The 26028-nt window shown below is 32.4% G+C and overlaps 1 protein-coding gene and 1 long non-coding RNA gene across 2 annotated transcripts; both read left to right on the top strand.

Annotated features, from left to right (window-relative positions):
* The first annotated feature begins 136 nt into the window (after positions 1–136).
* LOC103868367 (ubiquitin-conjugating enzyme E2 variant 1D) lies at positions 137–1548 on the top strand. The gene is made up of 4 exons (XM_009146475.3): positions 137–416; positions 603–742; positions 884–1009; positions 1096–1548. The coding sequence occupies exons 1-4, from the start codon at positions 383–385 to the stop codon at positions 1234–1236; spliced, it is 441 nt and encodes a 146-aa protein (XP_009144723.1). The 5' UTR covers positions 137–382; the 3' UTR covers positions 1237–1548.
* A 15218-nt stretch (positions 1549–16766) lies between these two features.
* LOC117133943 lies at positions 16767–18288 on the top strand. The gene is made up of 2 exons (XR_004458017.1): positions 16767–17774; positions 17926–18288. It is a non-coding gene; the product is annotated as an uncharacterized LOC117133943 (long non-coding RNA).
* The last annotated feature ends 7740 nt before the right edge of the window (positions 18289–26028 follow it).

Here is a 26028-nt window from a genome sequence, read left to right as displayed (position 1 = left end):
CCGGCCATGGCTCCCCGAGCATCGACTTACTTTCAGATCAAACTTTTCTTATTTGTAACTTTACCGTTCACCGATTAAAAAACACCTTTGAACTAATGCACCAGCAAGTTCCGTATCTCTTTACTCGTTTCGACCGAACTCGGTTCAAACGGATTATACATTAGAAAATAATTTTCTGGGTAGTAAAGTTGCAAATTGAACACTTTTTCCATTTTTCCCTAAATTACCCGATTTACCCCTTAAAGATAGCTTTCTCTCATTGTACAAGATTCTCTCTTGATTTTCGTTGCCTCATCTCTCGTCTCTCTCGTCTCTCTCGTCTCTGCACGATCAGATCTCAAAATCGGATCGGATCGAATAGAATCCACGAGTTTGATCAAATATGACCCTTGGCTCCGGAGGAACGAGTGTTGTTGGTAAACGATTTCGATTGCTTTAGTCTCTCTTCTTCTCGTTTTGATTTTCCTGTTCTAGGGTTTTGAAATCCGTATTCTGATGATTTGCCTGGTCAATGATAATATGACTTGATGATGTCTCAAGATTGTGATTGTGTCTAGTGTTATGATTCATGTGTTTGAATATGGATTGTTATAACAATATAGTACCGAGGAATTTCCGGCTGCTGGAGGAGCTTGAACGTGGGGAGAAAGGTATTGGAGATGGAACTGTGAGCTACGGAATGGATGATGGTGATGACATTTACATGCGCTCTTGGACTGGCACTATCATCGCTCCTCACAACGTACTTATATCTTTCTCCTTTTAATAAGCATTGATCAATGCTCTTATCCTAAGCTTTTTTCTTTAGCACTAAGGTTCTTGTTTCTGCTTGTCCTTACAGATATCTATTTTTTTTTTTTTTTTTATCTTCTTCTATGAGCAGACTGTTCATGAAGGTAGGATCTATCAGTTGAAGCTCTTTTGTGACAAAGATTACCCTGAGAAACCTCCCACTGTCCGGTTCCATTCACGTATCAACATGACTTGTGTCAACCATGAAACAGGAGTGGTACTCATAATAAAATCATCATCCTGCCATTCTCTGACTCGTTCCTTTCGGTAACTTTTGTCTGAAGATGCATTTGTAATGTATAGGTGGATCCCAAGAAGTTCGGGCTTCTTGCGAACTGGCAAAGGGAGTACACAATGGAAGATATACTGGTACAGCTGAAGAAGGAAATGACTGCGTCGCATAACCGTAAGCTTGTTCAACCTCCAGAAGGCACTTCCTTCTAGTAGCTTCTGGTTTGCTGAAAACATCTTTGCCCCCTTCTAACACTAAACTTTGTATCTGGGGTAAATCCATTGTCGTTCTCAAGCTTTTTATGATAAAAAAAAATGGTCTATGTGGATGGTGGTGATGTTGTTCGATTGATCATGAAGTTTCTACTTGTGTGCAAATTATCAAAAACAGCGTCTTCCCCAGTCCATCTGTTCAATCTTTTGAATTTAATTATTAGTTGCATATAGAGAGGACTGAGAGAGAGAGAGAGGTCCAAAATCTCTTGTAAATTGTTATTTTGTACTTGTTGATGTTCTGTGTCGTCATTCTTGATTTGCAATCTCTGCCAAACACTAATCATTCGACATGAAAACACTACATATACGATTTCAGTATTTAACACTAACCTTGTTGGTCGATTCTACCCGTGAGGTTTGTTTCTCGCGGTTGATGTCAAAGGTTTTGTAACTTACTATGCAAAGTTATAGCATAATTTCAAAGTAGACTTCCACTTAATGTTTCTTCTCTTATCATGTAGTTAGATAATATCACAATGTGCATATTTGACTAGAGATGCTTAAGCTATTTAAATTTTCTTAAAAAATCTGTAGCTACCTCTGCAAATGTTAAGGAAAAGCCAAAAAGGTCATACGCAGTAACACCTACACACATGTTGTTATTCTGAAACAAACACTTTCTGATTGACACACACTTTATGAGTATTGAATGGCCAATATACCCTCTTAACCATTTTCTCTCTCATTACTTTTAAAACCAAACTTCTTCCTTATTTTTCTTCTTTGTTTCAAATTTCAAAAACTTTATCTCACCAGTTTATATTTCTCTATTTCTAATTCCTAACCCTAATTCTCCTTTTTTTTTCCTATCGACAAGGTGACGAGGCTCAGTCTATGGAAAAAGTGGTGGGATAGAGGACGTGATCGTGGATACCGCACTGGGGAGACGGTTGTGGATATGGGAGAGGTTGTGGTGGAAGACGTGAGGAAGGATACAGTGGAGATGTATACAGTGGAGGTCCGCCGTGACAGCTGCCCGAAGTCTTCGTCGTCGCTTCCGTTACAGAAAAAGTTCTAGAAGCAACAATGGTCAAATTACTCTATTTTACACATGGTCCTTCCGTTTTTTTGGATTTATGCAATTTGACCCCAACAGCAATTTGACCCCAACATTTTCTAATTTGCTTATAGATCCTCTTGGTTTTATCCCAAACTTTTAATTATTTATTTTAATCCATAACAATAATTTTTTTATCAACTCATATCCACATTTTTTATGTCCACTAGAAATTATTTAATAAAATATCAAAAATATATATATGGATACAAATATATTTTGTCCATAGAAACTTGTCCACAAAAAAATTATAACATTTTTTGTATCCACATAAATTGTGTCCACAGAAGCTGCTTCCACTGAATCGTGTCCACAAAAAAAGCTTAATCCCTTTCTCTCTTTCAAAACGTCACAATATGTTCTCTACATGTATTATCTTCACAAACAATCATAGTTACACAACTATAATTGTAAGAGCTTGTCGTCCATAAGAATACGTCCACCACAAACTTGATTATAAAAACACATTCACGCACTACAAGAAAACATATTTTTTACGAGGGCAATATACGTTGTAACTTCGTCGTAAACGGGGTGTTACAACGAATGAACCTCGAAACACGTTTCGTCGTAAAACGCCCGTCGTAACCGACGTTTCGTCGTAAATGACTTGTTAAGTTTACGACGAAATATATTCCTCGTAAAGCGCAGGGCAGAGATTCGTCGTAAACTACACGTAAAATTTCGTGGTAAACTCCACGTAATGGATTCGATGTAAAGCACACGTAAACATTTTCGTTGTAACACCCTCGTAAATGTTTCGATGTAAACTCCACGTAACATTTCGATGTAAAGATCACGTAAAATCTTCGATGTAAAAGACTCGTAATTATTTTCGACGGTAATCAGTTGTAAATGTTTACGTCGAGCCTACATCGACGTTTCGTTTTATAATATATTTTGAATATTGTTTTTAACCTCAAATATATATATATATATATATATATATATATATATATATATATATATATATATATATATATAAATTTGAATTTATTTAAAATTCAGAATTTTAAATAATTTTAATTTTAAAACGAAATATGAAAATAAAAAACATTTATAAAAAAGCATTTAAAAGTCATAATATTTAAATTCATAATACAAACCGAAATATTAAAAAAACTACATATCATCGAAGTAGTCGGTGGGGTTGCTCGGCTGTTGACGGGTTGGATCGGACTCTTGGGGATCTCGTACTGGCAACCCAAGAGCGGCTCGTCTCTGACTCAACATTCTCTGCATAACCGGGTTTCCCACGGCCATCACGTCTAGCAAATCCTCAAGAGAGTCTAAACGAACCTGCTGGCTATCCATTCGAGCTTTCATCTGAGAAGTCTCTTCATCCCGTCTCGAAGTGTATGACGAAGTTGCCCTTGCAACTTGGTTAACAGAGCCTATACCGACTATTCGTCCCTTCTTTCTAGGAGCCAGCTATAAAATTAAAACATATATTAATATAGTTATTAAAAATAATGTAAACAAAAATTTTTAGTTGTACTACCTCTTCGAAGATTCTGTCGGCTTCTTCGGTGGACAATGTGACGGGTAATCCATGGGGAGACTCCTGAGTTAGTTGCGTCTCCCGTTCTTCAATCCGAGTAGCCACTGCTTGAGCGAGTTTCTCAGATGCAGGATCCACAAAAACTCCGTCGGATGTGGCGTGAGTCATCTTGAATAGGTCAGACAGAGATGGTAAGACTCCCGTCTTCTCCAACTACAAAAAAAAAATATTAAAAATTATATTAATTGAATATTTTAAAATAAATATTTAAAAACAAAACTTACAACTTCTAGACGGATGCCTGCATGTGGTTTTTGGCCGGTTCTGTGAAGCATGGGCAAATTACCATCTTTATCCTTCGTTCTTCGAGAAGCCGAGCACGAATTGGCCTTTTTGATCGAAGAGGGGTGCTTCCAGTAGGCGATGAGGCCATCCCACACATCCTTCGTGAGCTCAGTGGGCTTTCCCTCATACCCGTCGAGCTCCCACTTGTCCTTCCAATCGGAGACTGTGTTGCAGAGGCGGATCTTTGCTTTTGCAACGAATTCCGCCTTCACCATCTCGGTGATTCCCAAAGACCAATGCCACTTTTGCTGAAACACAAAAAATTTGAAAAAATTACAATTAATAATAATATTTAAAAAATATATACATATTTAAAAGTGAAAATTTAATTAAATTTAAAAATCTTACCGCAAACATTTTAAACCAAGTGATCTTAACGTGATTTGGAGTCTTGCTCCAGTTCGGATATGCCCCGTCGTAGTAACCCTTAATCGTTTTCGAAACGCTCCGGCCAACACGGTTGTTAGCCCCAAACCTGAAAGGAAAACAATTTAACCGTTTAAAAATAAAAATAATTTAAATTTTAATGTAATAAAAATTAATAACTTACCAATAAGTTCCTCGGGGTCTATCGGGGTCTAGAACATCCAAACCCTCCCGTCCAGGCTGGGCAAGCAAATCCTCTACCGTATATCTCGCGAATGGGGCATATGAAGGCACACGCAAATCCGGATGAACTGCACCTTCTGGGACAGGCTCAGGTGCAGCCGCTGGAGGAGGAGGTGGAGGCATATGCGGTGGAGGCATTTGCGGTGGAGGCATCTGCGGTGGAGGAGGACTCCAAGCAACTCTCTGAGAAGGCTGAGAGTCTGGAACTGCGGTGGAGGATGATGGACCGGAAGACGATGGACAGGAAGAAGATGTACCGGAACCATCGTCGCCAAACAAATCTCTATAGCTAGGTGCTCTGGATTTTCTTCTAGGAGCCATCTAAAAAAACTAAAATAAATTTAATCAATTACGACATAATAAAAATATTATTCTGTTACCTAACTAATCACCTAAACTAATTACTTAACTAATCACCTAAACTAATTCCGTTACCTAACTAATCACCTAAACTAATTTAAAAAAAAAAAAAAAAGAGAGAAGAGAGAGTTTACCTTAGAGAGAGCAAAGGAATTTGGGAGGAATGAGCGAGGCAGCCTCGCTCTCGGCGTCCCCTTATATAGATTAGGATTCGTCGTAAAAGCGACGTAATTTTACGACGAATTCACCAGGCCCGCGTTTTTCCATTTACGACGAATTTACCAGGCCCGCGTTTTTTCATTTACGACGAAATTACCAGGCCCGTGTTTTTCGTTTTACGACGAAATTACCAGGCCCGCGTTTTTCCATTTACGACGAAATTACGACGCTTAACCCTAAACACCGAGAATGAAATCCCTAAACCCCAAAGTCACATATCATCTAACATCATATCTTATTTCATACTACTTCTTACTCTTTCTTTTAGAAAATGTTACAATAGAGAAATCCAACATTTGATACATATATTACATCACTCTAAATCGTTTTCGTTCTCATCACTATTACATCACTCTAAATCGTTTTCGTTCTCATCACTATCATTACAATCATCATCGTCGCTTCTCTCGAACTCGTCTTCACGTGCTTCATCTGTCGCATCTTCGGGAATATCTTCATATTGAAAGTTTTGCGGGTCGATCAAAAGGATTTCATCAGTTGGTTGTTCTGGTACCTCAACTTCAGTGATAGCGTCTTCTTCTTGCAAGGGCGGTTCTTCTCTAACGACAATGCGTCCACGAGGTGTAACTTTGATAGCAGTTACCCAGTTTATCCCGAAAGTTCGAAGCCGAGGATAAGGAAGGAAGCTAACTTGCTCGGCTTGTGAAGCTAAAATGAAAGGCTCAAATTTGTTGTATCTTCTCCCAAAATTGACATCCACAACACCAAATTTGTTATACCGAATCCCTCGGTTCACAACAGGATCGAACCATTCACATTTGAAGAGGACGCATTTTAGCTTCAATAACCCCGGAAATTCCACTTCAATAATCTCCTGCAATATCCCGTAAAAGTCTGTTTCACCTTTCACACATATTCCGTAGTTACTCGTTGCCCGATGTCTCCCATACTCGTATGTGTGAAAGGTAAATCCTCGTGTGAAATACATAGGTGATGTGGTGACCTTTGCAACTGGACCTTGAACCAATTCGTGAAACCATACGGGATAATAAGGATCGTCATAATCAACCTGCAAAAAACATATATATATATATATTCTTAAACACTTACTTAATTAATATAATAGTATGAGATATATTACCTGTGATTAATATGGTCAAAAATAGAAATTCTTGTTCCATGCACATATCCGGCGGTAAATTATACGGCGTAAGAATGACTGGCCACAAAGAATATTGTCTACCAGACATTCCAAATGGACTAAATCCATCGGTGCATAACCCAAGATAGTCATTCCGAATATTTGTAGCAAAATCTCCGTGTACCTTGTTGAAATGTTTTCACGCTCTTGCGTCTGATGGATGTGCAACCTCACCATCTCTCTGGACATGTTTGGCATGCCACCTCATCGACGCAGCAGTCCTCTCAGATTGATATAATCTTTTCAATCTGTCTGTAATTGGTAGGTACCACATCCTTTGGTACGGTACCCTATTCCTCCCACGGCCTTGCGGTTTGAATCGTGGTTTTTTGCAGAATCGACACTCTTCTAACTTGTCATCTTCCTTCCAGTAGATCATGCAGTTGTCGATGCAAACATCAATCATCTCCGAGGGTAACCCAAGACTATAAACCAATTTCTGAATCTCATAATAAGATTCAGCAGACACGTTGTCTTCTGGCAAATACTCTTTAAACAACTCCGCCCATGCATCAATGCAATTCTCAGGTAAATTATGATCCGTTTTAATATTCATCATCCTAGCTGCTAGAGACAATTTAGAGAGACCTTCTCTACAACCAGTGTAGATTGGTTGATTTGCAGCATCTAGCATTTTATAAAACCTTTTTGCATCCAAATTAGGTTCTTCTACATTTCCAGTTCCATCTGCTATTGTTGTAGTTGTTTCTAAAAATGCATCACTAATCATATCTTGAACCCTATCATGATCTACCATCTGCTCCTCTTGATGATAATTATGTTCATTATGCACATGATTCAGTTCTTCATTATGATGAGCATCCTCAAAATTAGCATTACTACTACTAGCTTCATTTCCCCCATAACCCTCTCCATGTTGATACCAAATGTAGTGCTGTGGTGTAAATCCTCTGTTTACTAAATGATTCCATACAGTTTCACTACGTGCAAATTTTAAATTCTTGCATTTTGAACATGGGCAGAACATCTTACCGCTTTCCTGCGTGATCGGTGTACAGCCCGCCTGGTGCATGAATGTCTCTAGCCCGTTCAGAAATGCATTCGTCACTCTCCCGTCGGAATCTTTGTGCAAATACATCCAACTTCGTAACTCGTAAATACTACCGCCACCGACCATTTTTTCTTCTATTTTTTTAAAAAATTTTTTTTTTCCGTTTGGGTCTTCTGAGGAAGAGAGTTGTGTGTTGTGAGGAAGAGAGTTGTGGGAAATGACATATATATAGAGAAATTTTCGAGTTGGGTAGTTGAAATATAACAACGATTTTACAAGGAAACTTTTACATGGATTTTACATAGTTTTTTTACAACGACTTTACAACGAACTTCGATAAGTTTTTCACCTAAATATAACGGTAACATGATTCGTTGTAATATCGATGTAAAGTTTTCTTTTCGACGTACTTACGTCGTAATATTACATGGCGTTTACGACGAAATTTGGTTTCGTTGGATTCGTCGTAATTGCATTGTTAACCCACCATTTACTATTTCTAAGACAACGATAAGGAACCTGTGTCGTTCGTCTGTCTGCCAATTCAGTGGAACGACAAGGAGAAAGTGGACGGAAATGCAGCTGGTTTGTACTTGAGAGGAACCTTTGACGATGGTCGGAGGTTCCACTCAAGTATAAACCAACTGCACTTCCCTCCATTTTCTCCTTGTCGCTCCACTGAATGGCAGACAGACGAATGACTCATGTTCGTTATCGTTATCTTCGAAATAGTAATTGGTGGCTGAATGAGGAGTTGTGTGTTGTGAGGAAGAGAGTTGTGTGTTGTGAGGAAGAGAGTTGTGGGAAATGACATATATATAGAGAAATATGGTAAGTTTTACATGGATTTTACATAGAAAATTTACAACGCGTTTACAACGAATTTAGGTAAGTTAAAGCACATTGAATACACGTTTTCACCTTTATATAACGGTAACACGATTCGTTGTAATGTCGATGTAACGTTTACAACTATTTCGCATTCCATGTACTTTCGTCGTAAACTTACATTGACTTTACGACGAAAACGTTTCGTCGTAAATTACCATGGAGTTTACGACGAAGTTATGTCTCGTCGTAATTGCGTTGTAAAGCGTATGTAAATTTACGAGGAAATTATTTCCTCGTAAAACGCCGTTGTTACTGCTACGTTTTCTTGTAGTGACGTGACTTGTCCACAACATATGTATCCACCAGAAAACTGTCCACAATGTTAATATATACTAAAAAAATTGAAGTATTATAATATATATACATATGGATGTCAAAATAAAAATAAAAAATATTTTATTTTAACGTCAATATTTTATTTTATATATTTACATATTGAAAGTATTAAATAATGATGAATAAAAGGTGATGGGGGAACTTTAGTCATTAAAAAATCACTATCAAGCTAATCCTAGACCGTTGGATCTTCTTCTACGAAAACAGATCTAACAGCCAAAAGTAATTCACTACATCCCATACAACTAACTAGTCTCGTAATAAATATTCAATTTATTGTAAACATCCATAAACCAATTTCCTTATAGTTAGCTACCTCAAACCAAGCGCTTTCTCTTTTGTCAAAAGCAAGACAATTTTGGTCTGAAAATAGCACACCGTACAAGAGAAAGTGTGTCAAATAATATTGTGTCTTCAGACGTAAAGGAAAGATAGAATGTGTCTTTTAGATGGATCTCAATATAAGTATTATATCAACCCCACAAAGACATGTCTATTTTTAGAAAGAGAAAAAAATTTGATTAGTTAGGATAAAGAGATGAGAAAGAAACAAGAGAGAGTATTAAAAGGTAAAAAAAAGAATACTAAAGGGTATAAGTGACAATAGATAACCAAAAAGTGTGTGGCAAGTGGATTGTGTCTCTAAGTGTAAATAGAAAGTTAAAATGTGTGTCTAGATGTAAGTTTTTCTAAAGATGGTGACATTTCTTTTCTATTGAAACTAAAGCACAAAACAATACTTGTCTATTTTAAATGATTTTTTTACAGGTTTTCATTCTGTTTTTTAATTAATTGTTACAACTTCATTTATTATTTTTTTTCTAACTAAATTGACATCATTTACTAAAAAAGTACACAAGAATGTAGTTACCTATTTTTAATTGTTTTATTATATCTTTTACATTAATTTTTCATTGTTTTTAACTGCTTCATTAATTATCTTTACTGGTTTAAAGTTGGGTCTTCCCAAGTTTGGATGGATTCATTTTTGATGTATAGAAACATAAAAATATCCAAACTAATGTATCTGAACTAGGTTTAGATATTTGTACTAAAACTAACTATATTAACCTAAAAATAACCAAATAACCAAAAGTAACCATATTACCCGATTTGATTCATGTTCGATTGTGATGTATATGAACCTAAAAATATTCAAGTACTTATACAATTAATTATATGATGACACATAGAAAATATATAACACTAATGATTAAAAACAAAATACTAATTTATAAAGAAAAAATAGTATCCACATTGGTGTGCGGATTAATCTCTAGTTGAAATTAAATTCAGCGACATACTTGCTATTATGTTTATCAAAACTATACGAACGAAGGGGACCAAAGTCTACTAATACTAAAAGGACAATAAGTTCAACATCTAGTGTCCACATCATCTGATGAAATCAGCCAATCATAAAAAAAGCTTTTGACATGTCATTTCAGTTAATGTTATTGTTTTTTTCAACAACAAAAACTCATAAAATAACCAACATATCAGGCTCATGATGCTTTCTGACAGCTCAACGCTCATCAGAGATATAAACAATGACATTTAGGTGAAGAAAATATGTGGTATCATCAACGATATTCAGCAGATCGTCTCTGTTTTTGTCGAGATATAGCTTTCTCATCTTTCTCGGTCGCTGACATCGAGGCCTCTGAATTACCGAAGCAAGCCCTTTCTCTTTCTAATTATGCTGTATTGAACCCAATTTTGGACTAATTTGGACCGGAGGCCTTTTCTAGTTTAAACGAAATTTCACGGAAAAATCAGGCTTTATCGTATGATATTTTTCTAATTTATTCTTTTGATATTGTTTAGTGGTCCAGTGCAATCTATACTATATAAAAGTTGAGGCTATAAACCATTGAGAGCGTCCACCTAAGGTATAAAACCACCAATCGTAATACTCAAACATCTAATATACATGAATTTAGATAGCATTGTTTTTATTTCCAAATTAGTTGTATATAGACTATAAATAATCCTCTAAATTTATAATAAAGTTATAAAACTTTTATAAAAGTATTTTAAAAAATGAAATTGTAAATTTTGTTTCAAAGATTTTTTTTTTGAAGATATATGCTATACAAAATTTGAGTCTATAAATCACTCAATGTGGCCTCTAATGATTTAAAACCACCAGTCAAAATATGAAAAATCAATAAAAAAGCTTACTAGTTTCTAAAATATCATTATTTTCAACAAAAAAAATCATTCAAAATAAAAAAATAGTTACATATTAGTTAAAGTAAACTAAAAATAAAGGAAGTAACTTGACATATTACTTTAACATTTAACATAAAACTAATATTATTTTCTTATAAGCACAAAAACTTGAAAATCAAAGCTATCAATACTATTAAAAGGGAAGGAGTTTTAATAAATCTACTTAAAAAGATTGTTTGGACCCTTTCATTATTAATTTAATCTATTATATACAAGCAAATAAATCATAACTTAACCCTATATTCGTTCAAAAAAAAAACTTAAACCTATCAGTTTTAATAACAACCCGTAGAATACCATGGCGTAGCAAACCGGACTACGTTTTCATTTATGTCAAAATACTACGTGTTTGTTTTGTTAGGTTTCGTTAGATTCAAATTTTTATGATTAGGGCCACATGTTATTATCTAATGGATCATTTCCATTAACAAAAATATATTTTCTTCAAACTTTACGAACATATACCACACTGAATAGGAAAATATAATAAATGATGGCCTTATATCATATTAATCTCATAGTTTTACAATTGTAGCGTAAATAGTTTTTGCATATAAGGTTCTATGGTATCAGACAACATCGAATATTTATATCAAAAATATTATGTTAATCTTTTTAAAAACAACTATGTGTTTATGCAAATTATGTTTGATTTTTTTTAATTATATATAGTTCACTTAAAATTTAAAATTTAAAAATATAAAATTTATACAAATTTAAACATATATTATAGCACATGTTAAAATAAATTTATTATGTATAAAATTTATAATTTTCATTACATAAATATATAGGGCCTCATTTGAATATCCAGAAAATAATCAATTTGTGGACTGAACCTCACATTGAGAATTAATTTGAACTATTCAATAGGTTTAAAATACTAGGTTAAGAAAGATTTTTTTTAAAAGTAGCAATCCTGCCTTTTACAACTTGATTCAAAAGTTTGAATCTATATATTATTAAAAGAGAACTATCTAAAAATCTACGTGAAAAGGCTGTTACACCCATTATTAACTAATTATTATTTTTTGTTCTACTTTATATTTTTCTAACTATATCATAATAAATGTTCTTATTTTGACCTTTTAATGCAACTAATCTTAATAAATCTGATATCTAATATCAAAGCAAATACGGTTAGTTATGATTTATGCTCGGGTTTGGTTTAATTAATTTCAAAATCAAAATATATCTTTACCAACACGTTCTTCTATCTCGCCACATTTACACACAATGTCACATTATAATATTGAATAAAATAAATCCATATATGTCATATACCATATAATAAAAACTCATGTGTATCGTGTATCATTGATATCCTATGGATCCTTATACCCTAAACCCTTATCCAAAGTCTAAAAGTTTAATAAATATGTAAGGGAACCATGATCAGGATAATAAATTTTGTATTCTCATATCTAATTTATGTTATAACATATTTTTGTTCAAATGCGTAATAACATTGTTCTATTTTTTATATAAAAAAATCATAACTAATTTTAATTCCAAAATTCATAAATGTAACTTTAAAACAATAATTAGAAACATATAAATTAAAATGCATAACATAAAAACAACGCACTTACCTTATAAAACAAATCAAATAGTTTATTCAGTTTTATGTACTATTATAAAATATATGAGACGTTAAATAATAAGAAAATATTATCAAATTTTTATGGGTTCTTAGCGGGTAAACCGATATTGGTTCACAGGTTAATAACAGTTTTTTATCAGATTTTAATTAATGAATTTTCATTAAATCTGAATTTTGTGAAAATATATCAGTTGGTATAACCTCTCATAGAATGCTACATGAAGAACATAAGCATCTCTGAATTATATATGACCACCTGTTTTACTGGCTTGACAGCGGATCGGATATGGAAACACTGCTTACATTTCGAATAAAAAATATTAGGATAATTTAGGTTTTGGGTAATTTGTTTTATAAATAGTATTTTTAGGATATTTGTTTATTTAGAAATTAAATATAATTAATATTTGTAGGTAAATCATTTTTATTTTAAAAATACATATACCCATTTGGTTTTCGGTTTGGTTTCAATTTTTTGATTCAAGAGATAAAACATCTAGTCGGGTATTCATGAAATTCAGTTCAATTTTGTTTTTGGTTTTTTCTGTTGGTTCCTAGGTTCCGGATAAATGTTCTAAGACTTATATACTATTTCATATAGAAATTCATTAAAAAAAATTAAAACCAAAAATAAACTCGCGCTTTTCAGGCGCGGGTCAGAATCTAGTAGGAACTTAAAACACATATAATTTGAAAGTTATCCAAAAGCTACATACAGAATTCAAAGTTACCAAGATTTTCAAAATCCACTTATTTAAAATAAAATAATTCAATATCAAATACTGTAAACAAACATAGGGAATCTTTTTAAAATAATAACTTTATATACATGCCAATTATTTGGAAGAACGGCAAGGAAATTAATTAAAAAACTATTTTTTGAATTTTGAGTATGTTAAAACATAGAAATATAAGTATATATTGAAAAAATATAATTAATATAAATATTTCTTTACTAATAAAACAAAACAAGATTAACATGAAATTGAATATATTTTTTCCGAAGTAGTTGTGTACACTATAAATAATCATTTATTTTATAATAGGTTATACAAGTTTTGTTTATAAACAATGGATAGTTTCAGTTTTTTTTTACCGAGTTAATTCATTCTTTCGTTTTCAATACATTCACAAAAAGATATTTTAAAAAGAACCATTGATAAGAATAATCCACTTTATGTGAAACACTATAATGTTAATAAGAATTTTATTTATCATTTCAAACATGTTCTTTTGATCAAAAGGATATATAGAAAATAATATATATAAAATAAAAAGTCTAAAGACGCACATCAGTTAGTTGGATGGATAAGCCAGTGAGAGTCTTATCAAAAGTGTAATATTTTCTAAAATTTCAAAACAAATTCATACATTTTATCTAAGACTAACAAGAATTATGATAGGTTACTTTAGTGTATGATTAAAATTTATGATAAGAATAATAAAATGTACGGTAAAAATCATTAGACATTAAATATTATGCAAATAGATTAATCGAGCAAGATGATAGGTAAAATGATGATAATGTTTTATACAAAGTGTATTAACAGTTATATGTGTCGAGAAATATACATAATAGTTTTAAAAAAATTCAAAATATATTTTATAAACATTATAAGTACCTTTATACACATAATATATTCAGTTATAAAACAAAAAAAATATCTAAGAAGTAATTAGCTTAAAGCTATAATTTTATAGAATACATAAGTAGAATGGCAGAAAATAATATTTTAATACATTTATATTTAAATAAATTTATACAAAAACAAAGATTATATATTAGTGAGATTTAAAATTATTATAAAAATAAACTAAATTATTAATACAAAATTACACGTAGTGCGAATTTAAAATCTAGTCTATATATAAAAGTTGAAACTATAAGCCATTGAAGATATCCACATAGGATGTTAAACAACCAAACAAAACATGACAAAATACTATTTAAATTTATTATTCTTAACAATGTGAAAATTTTGTTTATATAGGATGTTAATCACCAATTATATTATGTCAAATCATTATCTTAATTAAACATCCAAAATAGCCTAAATACTATATTACCTTAACTATAAGACAAAACAACTCATATTTCCAAAGTGCAAGCGAACTTATTAAAATGTAATCTTAACAAAAAGAAAAACCTAACGATCACAAGCTATGACCAACCATTGTATACAGGACCGTGCCTGATAATTATTGGCCCATAAGCTAAAATTATTTTTTGGCCCTTTAAATTTTAAAATTCGCAAAAATACTAAATAGTGCATCAATGGAGGTTCAAACCATGGTATGTAATTGCAGTATCAGCCGCTTATACCAATAGAGCTACATGAGATTTCTGTAATTTTTGGCCCCAACAAATATTTATTGTCTCCGGCCCTAAAGCACATGCTTTACTGGTTTGTATTCAGGCCCGGCCCTGATTGTATATAATAATTTTAACTAACAAAAACGTAAATATTAAAAAATAATGTCTTAAGATATATCAAGTTTTAAAAATATATATAAATATAAATATTTTATTTAAAATCAACCCAAGATATGGGAATTGTGACATATACAACTGGGAAAATAAGCAAAATAACGGTACGACTACACAACCAAAAGGTTTAAAACTGCTAGCATACACTGTCAGGTTGGTTTGAGCAACCCCGGAGCACACATTTCCATCACCTCTCAGTTGCTGTTAATCCTGTTAAGGAGCCAAGGCATCCAACTCTTTTCCACAGTCTAATCCACCACATAAGTTGAAGCTCACCATTGCGAAGGAGGAACAGGGTACTCCATACCTGAGAGAATTAAGATATAATCAGCCCTGGCCCAGATAAAGACGAGATGAGAAGGAGCCGCTTTGTCGAGGAGGGAAAGAGCAACTCAGAAGAAAAAGATATTTCCTGTGAAGATAGACCAAGCGACACCACCACGACACTGGGATGGAGCTCTCCAAAACGCCATCACAAAAGGTTAAATCGGAGCTCCGATGACCGACAAATCTCTGCAAAACCCCACGCGATCCACCTCTAAAGACTATAGATGATTCTTCATCCTGCAAAGAGAAAGAGCAACCAGTGATAGAACGGTTGCAAGTAGACACAAACCAAACTCTCTGACCATCACCAAGAATAGCGCTACACCGGTGATGGCTCTCACACGCCAAAGCCATGGAATGAGAGAGACAAAGACTGGAGAAGACTGCCTGAACTGATGACGCCTGAGTATGGACGACTCCACGCGCCAAGTCAAGACTGGAAGTCAACACGCGTCGGTGGAGCTCAACAACTGACGCCGCCAGAAGAGAGTAAGGCCACCACACAACTTAAAGGAGCACCTCATATCTCTTATATACTAATTGAGAAACATTACAACATTTTTGTAGCCAGGTGTCATCACTATGATGATTCTTAGAATCTTTAAAGAAATATGTTGGTCCGTCTAATTATATAATAAAATTTTTATTAAACTAACCATAAATTCATTATTATTGTTCTTTATTATTTTCTTAAATAAAAGTTACAAAATTACCTAATGTGACTAAAGTATATATGACAATTAATGATTTTAAATAATAAAAATTTGATAAAAATTAGTGTATCTTCTATCATATTTCTTTAATTTTAAACTATTAAAATAAATTAAAAAACTACATTAACCATATAAAAAAATTTAGATTTTTCTGAATATGTTATATTTTAAATTTTTTAAAATGACTATAAATTACTAAAACTGATAAAATTTTCACATTCAAAATTTATGATCCATAGTTTAAAATTTTCGTTATGACAAGATACAAATGATTAAAAAATCATATAAGTAAATAGTCTAATTTAATTAATTATTAAGCTTAAAGGATATATATATATATATATATTATTTTAAATTAAACTATATACCATATAAAATATATAAATATTTTAATTTCAAAATTTACTTTAAACAATTTCTTTTGATAAAAGCTTTGAAAAAAATTAACAACTTAAGTTTTTAAAAATTAAAAGTTACTAAAAATACTTCTCTCACAATGAAAATTTTGTTATCAGTATTTTAAATGTTTTGCTATAATAGATACAAATGATCAAAAAAACCATATGAGTAGAAAATATCATTTAATAGACAGTAAAATTAAAAATATTTTATATATGTTAATATCATTTAAATTTAACTATATATCCTATCAAATAAAAAAATATTGCTGGATTAATAAAATTTATTTATATGTTTCACCAATTTAATTATATATGTAATAGTTACTGAATTTTCAATTATTCAAGGGGAATTGCCACAAATACCACTTTCAATGTACCATTTTTCATTAATACCTTAACCAATTTTACCATTAAAATTTTAATAGGCAAAATACAATTATGCCCCTATCTAATTAAAACTACAACTATTATCTTCTTCTCCACTATCCGATAATCAATCCGACGAGATCCGGTGATTCTGACGAGTTTTCCGGCGAGCTTTGACAACGAAGACGAGCTCTCTTGCGAAATCTGACGATGCTGATGAATTCTCTGGCGAAACACGAATGAGACGATCTCTCTCCTGATGCTGATGAGTTTCCGGTGAGATATGACGACGCTAACGAGTTTTCCGGCGAGATCTGACGATGCCGAGAAGTTCTACGGCAAAGCTGACAGACTCGACAAGCTCAGACGAACGAGACGATCTCTCTCCCAACGCCTAAGAAACACTAACAAAGGTAAGATGATAGTATATGGTGATTTTTGCCTCTTTCTGTAATTTTAGCTTGATTTATCAAAATCGATATGTTTCTAAGAAAGAAGACGAAGTTTTTCAAGTGAAGTTTTCAGATCTCATATTTATAAGATCTTATAAATTGGGTCCTTTCAAATCTTACTGTTGATCTGTTAGCAATCAAAAGACACAAAGCTTAACGTAAGAGTACAATTATTGATTTGGTTGATTTATTGTCATAGTTTTCAGATTTATATAATTATTTAATTCATGAGAAGGTACTAACCTAAGAGTATAATTATTCCATGATTACTTCTTCTCTTGGTTGATTTGGTGATGTTGCAGAGAATTAAAAATGTGTGTTGTCAGCTTTTGGATTTAAAGGATGTTGTGGAGAATATGTGTGGTGATATGCATATCTAAGTATCTCACTTCCTTAAGGTAATACAATGCTATTATTTGTAGTTTGACTAGCAATGTTTTAGTATGTGCAGTATATGAGGTGGAACGTTGGTGTTTTGGTAGTGTAACGTTCTATTTATACTTTGTGAGATTTATTTTTTATGTCTTGTTTTGTGTATAATATCTACAGAAGCAGTGGAGATGAAGGATGAGTTTGTTGAGTTACGAAAGCATACTATTTTTGAATCTTATTTTGGAAGTGAATGCTGATGCGTAGAAATAATATGTGACTGGCTTTTGTTCAGATTTTGAAAATTTACGAGGTTGGTGAGCTGTTTGAAGAGGCAAGAGAGACTCTGAAGAAGAATGTGGTTTGTGCTATCAAAGAATTACGTATTTATAACGCTTTATAAAAGTTGCAGAGTTGGCTTCTTAGTACATTCTTCTCTCTCATCTTCTTTAGACATCTCTTATACTAAAACAATTGTATCTCTCTTTTAGTAGTTGCATAGTTGAAGATATTAGTTGGACATGTAAGTGAGTTTGGTTTCAATTGTTTCTTTTATAGAAGAGTGAGATATGGAGAAGCCTTGATGTTCTCAGACTATGTTAAAGCAATATATCCCTTGTTGAAGGACGTGGCTCTTTCACCAGATATGTCTTTTTTGTGTTGATTATCTTTTGGAGGGATTTTAGAAAAATTACCTTATAAGCCATTGTAAATAAATTTATAAACGCTTATAAATCACTTTGAGTTTCTTACACTCATTCTGCCTAGCATTCCTCACAAGACTTCTCAAGTTCAAACATTTATGTGTTTTGTATAGACATATACAATCAACTCTTCTTTAAAAACTTCTTAATAAAAACTTATAAATCGTCGAGTTGTACTTTTAATAATGGACTTATAAATAGCTTATATGTTCTTGTAAATAGTTTAATACACCCTTTTAAATAGTTTTATAAACCTGTATAAATAGTTATATACTTTTGTAAAGAGATGATGATACGTGGCAGATTGTGAGGCACATGAGGACAGCAAGCAAGACTCCACCGCTTCAGAAATTTTACATACTTTTATAAATTATTTTATAATCCTTTATAATGGTGTATAAACTTTATAAATTATTTTTATAAACCCTTATAAATTATTTACATACTCTTATAAACCCTTATATATTATTATACAAACCATTATAAATTGTTTTATAAGGCTTTCATAAAGTTTTTATAAACCCTTATTAATAGTATACATACCTCTTATAAATTATTTATAAAATTTCATAACTTTCTTATAAACATTTATAAATGATTTATAGATCTTATAACTTGTTTTATATGTCATTATTAATGGTTTATATACTCTTACAAATAATCTTACATACCCTTATAAGGCTTTGTAAAGAGATGATGATACGTGACAGATTCTAAGGCACATGTGGACAGCAAGCACGGCTCCACCGCTTCAGAAATTTTACATATCCTTATAAATTGTTTTATTATAATCCTTTATAATGGTGTATAAACTTTATAAATTATTTTTATAAACCCGTATCCATTATTATACAAACCATTATAAATTATTTTATAAGGCTTTCTAAATGGTTATAGACTCTTTTAGTTGATTTATAAACCTATACAACTCTTATAATATCCCTTATAAATTGAATATAATCTTTCATAAAGTTTTTATAAACTCTTATTAATAGTATACATACCCCTTATAAATTATTTATAAACTTTCATAACTTTCTTATAAACATTTATAAATGGTTTATAGATTTTATAACTTGTTTTATATGCATTTATTAATGGTTTATAAACTCTTACAAATAATTTTACATATCTTTATAAGGATTTGTAAGGAGATAATGATACGTGGCAGGTTCTGAGGTACATGTGGACAGCAATCAAGACTCCACCGCTTCAGAAATTTTAAATTCCCTTATAAATCATTTTATAATATTTTATAATGGTATATAAACTTAATAAATTATTTTTATAAACCCGTATACATTATTTACATACCCTTATAAACCCTTATAAATTATTATACAAACCATTATAAATTGTTTTATAAGGCTTTCTAAATGGTTATAGACTCTTTTAGTTGATTTATAAACCTATACAACTCTTATAATACCTCTTATAAATTGAATATAATCTTTCATACAGTTTTTATAAACTCTTATTAATAGTATACATACCCCTTATAAACTATTTATAAACTTTCATAACTTTCTTATAAACATTTATAAATGGTTTATAGATTTTATAACTTGTTTTATATGCATTTATTAATAGTTTATAAACTCTTACAAATAATTTTACATATCCTTATAAGGCTTTGTAAAGAGATGATGATACATGGCAGATTCTGAGGTACATGTGGACAGCAATCAAGACTCCACCGCTTCAGAAATTTTAAATTCCCATATAAATCATTTTATAATATTTATAATGGTGTATAAACTTAATAAATTATTTTTATAAACCCATATACATTATTTACGTACCCTTATAAACCCTTATAAATTATTATACAAACCATTATAAATTATTTTATAAGGCTTTCTAAATGGTTATAGACTCTTTTAGTTGATTTATAAACCTATGGAACTCATATAATACCCTTATAAATTGAATGTATGCTTTCATAACGTTTTTTTATAAACTTTTATAAATTATTTACATTCATCAATAATCATAGATCTAACCCCATTGGTTGATATGAGAAAGTGAACCATAGATCTACCCCCATTCATGAATAATCTTATTTGCATAAGGTTCTCCTGAAAATTGAATGTTATTCTTTCTAGCTAGTTCTACAACACTTCCGCAAGGTGTGAATTCTCAATTTCACTAAATTCCTCCTTACCTAAAATACAAAAAATCATTTTCAACATAATTCATATTTGAACGTTGGATGATCAGTTTGGCTTGTCTGGTAGCTCTGTTGAAGTATCACAATACCTCGTAGTTAACTTCAAAATTGTGCAGAATTTATAAACCTTATAAATTATTTAACAAACTTTATAAACTGTCTTATAAGCCTTTCTAAATTGTCTTTAATTAATTGAGTTACTTAACACATCGTTTTCTGCAGCTGAGGTGGAGCCTTCACTTGCGTTATATCATACTTTTTATCACTGCTAAAAGAAACAGACTCTGCAATCTAAGACACAAGAAGAAACTAAAAAATGTCAATGGTTGGTCAATAAGACTTTAGAAAAAAAAACAAGAGACAATGATGAATTTGATGATTAACATTGTAGATCAAAGAAAATGTGTGATGGCAGAGTTGTGGCTCTCATATAAGCTTGAACATATGCTTCTTTTATGAGTGTCGGGAACTGAACATGTCAATTACATTACTAAATAACTTCGATTTATAAAGAGTTATAAATTTTCAAAAACTCAATGTTCACTATTAGAAATCATTCTCTTAGATCAGACTATTAATAGATAACTCTTTCTCTTAGATCAAAACAACAAAATCCGAAAAAATACTTACAGGTTGTGATTCTTGCTGAGGATTCAACATTTGAAGTTTTGAGTCTCGATCTCGATTGCTTCGTGGATCTGGACGAAGACGACGAATCTGGACGAAGACGTCGGTTCAGGACAGAGACGGTGGATCTGGAGGACAGAGACGGCGAATAGACGGCGAATCTGAACGGAGACGGCGGATCTGAACGGAAAACAGCGGATCTGAACAGAGACGATAGACGACGGACGACGGACGGAGATTCACGAGAGAGAGAGAAATGAGTTGAAGATAAGTTAAGGGCAATATTGTCTTTTACACATTAATGAATGTTGTATTTTTGAAAATGTCTTTTGATTGATGGTAAAGTTGAAAAGTGGTATCATAAAAGATGTATAAGTAAAATTTTCCCATTATTCAATATATATGTATTATTTTATAATAGATAAAAAATATATAAAACCTAAAATAATTTATATATCTAATATTCATTCTGCATCTTCTTTGGTATTCCATGACCTCAAACATGTTTTTAAGAAGAAGGAACCTTTTGCCAGAGTGGTTATTTTTTAGGGGTTTACTTATGGGTTCATTGTTTAACTCGCCCATATCACAAGTAACATCTAAAAGAGTGTTTATTATGGGTTTGAGTTGCTTCTCATTGATCAAAAGGCATAATGAAGTTTATTTAGTCATTACTAATCTATACATGTTCATGAAACACTATATATTATGTTTGACACGAATTCTTACAGGCAACAACAATAATCAGTGTTCTAAAATAAGTTATACGCTAGCTAGGCGGTGAACTACCGTATAGTGTCTAACTATATATGCGGACAAATATTCGGAGTATATGCGGTAGGTTTTTACAAAGAGAAAAATAATATATTTAGTAATTAAATTGATAAATCCAGTTTTTTATAATCAATGCAGATAGTTCTTATTATTTTCTAATCTAAGATAAACGATACCATTCTGCTGAATATGTACTAAGATTGATATTTTTTTTGTAAAAGCCCGTTGTAAAACAAAATTATATAGTTCTAATATTTTGGACAAGAAAATACAACTCTGGACAATATAATACAACAATCATGTCGAGAAAAAATGAAAAGTTGTACAAACCTTTATATAAATTTTGAATTCAACGCACACTTTTAAAGTCATTAGAAACAATATTTACTTCATTTTATATTCGTATAAGTGCATATACAAACCACACTGAGTCAATTTCATGTTTAGATTTCTAAGTTTTTAGGTGGCCGTATACGAACGGTAACAAATCTCACAAGGACAGTGCAATTTTACATTGTGGTTGTAAACGTCCGTCATCAATGTTGAGAGCTGAATGGAAGTCGGTATGTTGTCCATAGGATCATGACTTCAGAAACAGTCTTGGCCTGCTAAATCGATGATTTTCTTCTCAATGTCACGGTGGTGTGCACGATTCAAGTTCAGTTGCACTTCACACTGTCAATCTTCTGACCTCAACAATTAAAGTTGATACAGATCAGCTGTATCTAAGATTCTGTTTTCGAACTATTTCGCTAACAAAAGGTTATACACTGCAGGTATATGAAGGAAAACATGACTGAAAAGTAGAAAGATCTTCTATTTATTTACCATACGGAACCTTAGCAACTTTCTACAAGGCTCGGGTGTTTTTGCATAAGGTGTTCTTGATACCTTGTGTTTCCATGTCCATTAACTGTAGTCTCTATTACTCAGTTTTCGAGAAAAATGATTGTGTTAATCCTTTTCACCATTTATGATAGATGGAGCTCTGAATGTCTCATTTACCTTATGTCTGACTAGATACTTTTAAGATATTCAGATTACCATGAGATTACATAAGGGTAATTGGGGGCTATAACCACAGAAAAAACCAATATTCACCATGTAGCCATTTAACCTAACGAATCTATAGACGCTGTTAGAAATATAAAATAATACTGTAATACCCCTAAAAACAACCGGCTCAACCTGATAGAAAAATAATTAAATATTTTAATTATTCATCCCACAAAAATAACTCAGTGTCTCATCCTTCTTCACTTCTTCTCCTTTTAACTTCTCTGGTAATTTTGCTGCAGTCAAACGGTCTCCAGCACCGCTTTCATCCATCGCTTCCACTCTGCATGCAATCAACATCTTTTCCAGCTCCTCCGTTCTCTGTTTTTAATCTTCTTCGGCGTTACAGTTCTTGGTTAGGATTTCAGCGGCGGTAGTAAGAAACCCTTTCTACCCAATTTCACCCCTTCGATTCTTCTCCGATCTCTGAACCCCCCGTAAGTTCTCCTTCTCTCTTGTAGATTCTCTTCACCGTGTCGTCCTATGTGTTTATTTTCTTTCAATTTGGGGCTCATCTCATAATCAAAGTGTTATAGTTTCTAAGTCTGTATCATCGGCTGATGTGAATTCGATCGTCCCCGATTCAGAATTAGTCTCTCCCACTAAGTTCTCTGTGTTGCGAAATAAGTAGTGTAGTAATTTAGGGGAAGATGCATGGAATATCATTGCTTAGAAATTCTCAGTCGGTACACATAGTATGATATTTCGACTCTGATTTCCATTTGAAATGTAATAGTATACTTATCCCATTCAACTATTCCACTGAGGATATTATCACTTGCAATTATGTTTTGCTTTGCTGCAATTTGTGGTCGGTTGTGGTTCTCTCTCTGATGTTCTTATTCTAAGTTATGCTTGAATTGGGGTTTTTGTGGCTGGAGCCGCTGCGAACCTCTAGTCTTCTCTTTTACATAGGCGATTCGTCTGAGATCTGTTGCAATATTGTAAGTTCTCATATGTCTGGCTTTGATTATATGCTTGCGCTGCTTTTTCCCCCATTCAAATATTGTAGCTCTAGCTTAATCTAATTTGTTAAATCTAACCCAACAGTTCATTTGCATGTCGGATCTAGTAGAGAGAGGTCCCTGAATTGATTGAGTGTCTAAGTTCCCCGGTTTGTCGGATTCTACGAAGTCCTCCGGGATAAATTATGTTTGGAATCGAAAGGAACATATGTGGGGTAGAACTATATTGATTGATTGTGTCAAATGGAATAGCTTAATAACTATGTCTGAAATGGAACATCTTATCTTGTAGTTGTCTTATCGTTCTATTCCATGTAGCTAGTCGTCATGAAGTATCGTAGTATAAGTATACAAAATTGCTATTCCATTTCGTGTATGTTTCTATTCCATACTATACCGAAAGTAGCTAAACTATGTAAAATATTATATCTTATATTATGCTTCGTATCACTGCTATTTTTTTCACTGCATATTTGGTTTGATAAACATACACTACTTACCATTAATTTGGCGTTCTGCTTTTGTTCGTCAGGTTTGTCATGGATGAGTTGGAGCTTCCATTCACATATTAGATCGACATTGTCACTACTGTCTGAGTTCTGGGAGTCTTTTGCGATCGAAAAACTTCTCCCAAAATTCTAACCTTCTCTTCTTCCAAAACCGCCAGTGCGCCACCCCAGTTACAGCCGAGGCGGCGAGGAGCATCACCCCGAACGACAGTGTTATGGCTCCGTGCATCCATCTTCCCAATCCAAGATTTGTCACTGAGTGAAGACGAAATATGAAAACATAGTTTATTATGCGATATATTATGTTACTATACTATTTCATCAGGTTCCATTTCATTTGACGATTACTAAAAAGTGCTCTATTTTGTTTAGAAATATAGTTTGTAATTTCCTTAGGTTCTAACTATCGTTACATGTTTTTGAACCTGTAAAAATTGTACTATAATCTATATTATATAGTGTAATATTACATAATATAATTTAATATTACACATGCACTTTTTAGATTTTGATATTTGGGTTTAGGGTTTATATTTGGATTAAGGTTTAGTGATTTGAGTTTAGGGTTTAGTATTTAAAAGGTGAAGGGGTACAGTTAGGGTCAACATTAACTTCTTACATGCAATCGTATACATTTCATAATTTCACTCATATGTACTATGTTATTTATTTTGTTCCATTCTATTTGGGTTTAAGATTTATATTTGGGTTTAGAGTTTATATTTGTGTTATGGTTTAGTGATTAGAGTTTAGAGTTTAGTATTTCGAAGGTCAGAGGGTATGGTTGTGGTCAACATTATAGACACTTCAAAATTTAAACAATATATATATGTACTGTGCTATATCATTTGTCACATTTTATATTCTATAGCTCATGTAAAATGGAAATGCATGTTACTTGGGGGTTTAATTTATGAAAGATTGAGGTTGACATTGGATTAGAGTTTATATTTCCATATAGGGTTTAGTGATTAATGGCTATGGTTTAGTTTATGGAAGATTGAAGTTGACATTGGATTAGAGTTTATATTTTTATGTAGGGTTTAGTGATAGTTAAATTCCTTCGGATGGACTTACAGTGGTAATTAGATGGAATACAACACTTATTGGTACACGTTCTAATTTACACCACTTATTTAACTCTGCACAGTAAAACATCTCTAATAACTCCACCTATTTGCGTGGCTTCCTCCTAATCTTTTATATGGAATAGTTGTAATCCATTAGTGGTCATTAACTGTAGGGAATAAATCATCATCTCTGCACAACGCACACATCAGCGTCTACATAAGTGGTTATTTTGGGTCATGTGCATACACCTATTCTACTTTATGTAGTTCATGTGGAATGGAAAGAAGATTCTTCGCATGTATCTATTTACGTTCATAATATATATTACATTCCATCTGACTCATGTTAAACGGAAAGTTTCGTCTACTGAACTCGGCTTGACTTTCTATAAACCATTTCGTATTTTA

Source organism: Brassica rapa, chromosome A05 (assembly GCF_000309985.2).
Source record: "Brassica rapa cultivar Chiifu-401-42 chromosome A05, CAAS_Brap_v3.01, whole genome shotgun sequence".
Taxonomy (NCBI): domain Eukaryota; kingdom Viridiplantae; phylum Streptophyta; class Magnoliopsida; order Brassicales; family Brassicaceae; genus Brassica; species Brassica rapa.
Note: the sequence above shows the minus strand (reverse complement) of the source record. Positions and strands in the feature narration are given on the sequence as shown.

Bases quoted from the DNA above. Each gene is read 5' to 3' on its own strand.
- LOC103868367 (XM_009146475.3), top strand. From the start codon at position 383: ATGACCCTTGGCTCCGGAGGAACGAGTGTTGTTG. The intron at 743-883 runs GTACTTATATCT...TTCTATGAGCAG, and splicing joins CTATCATCGCTCCTCACAAC to ACTGTTCATGAAGGTAGGAT. The intron at 1,010-1,095 runs GTACTCATAATA...TGTAATGTATAG, and splicing joins TCAACCATGAAACAGGAGTG to GTGGATCCCAAGAAGTTCGG.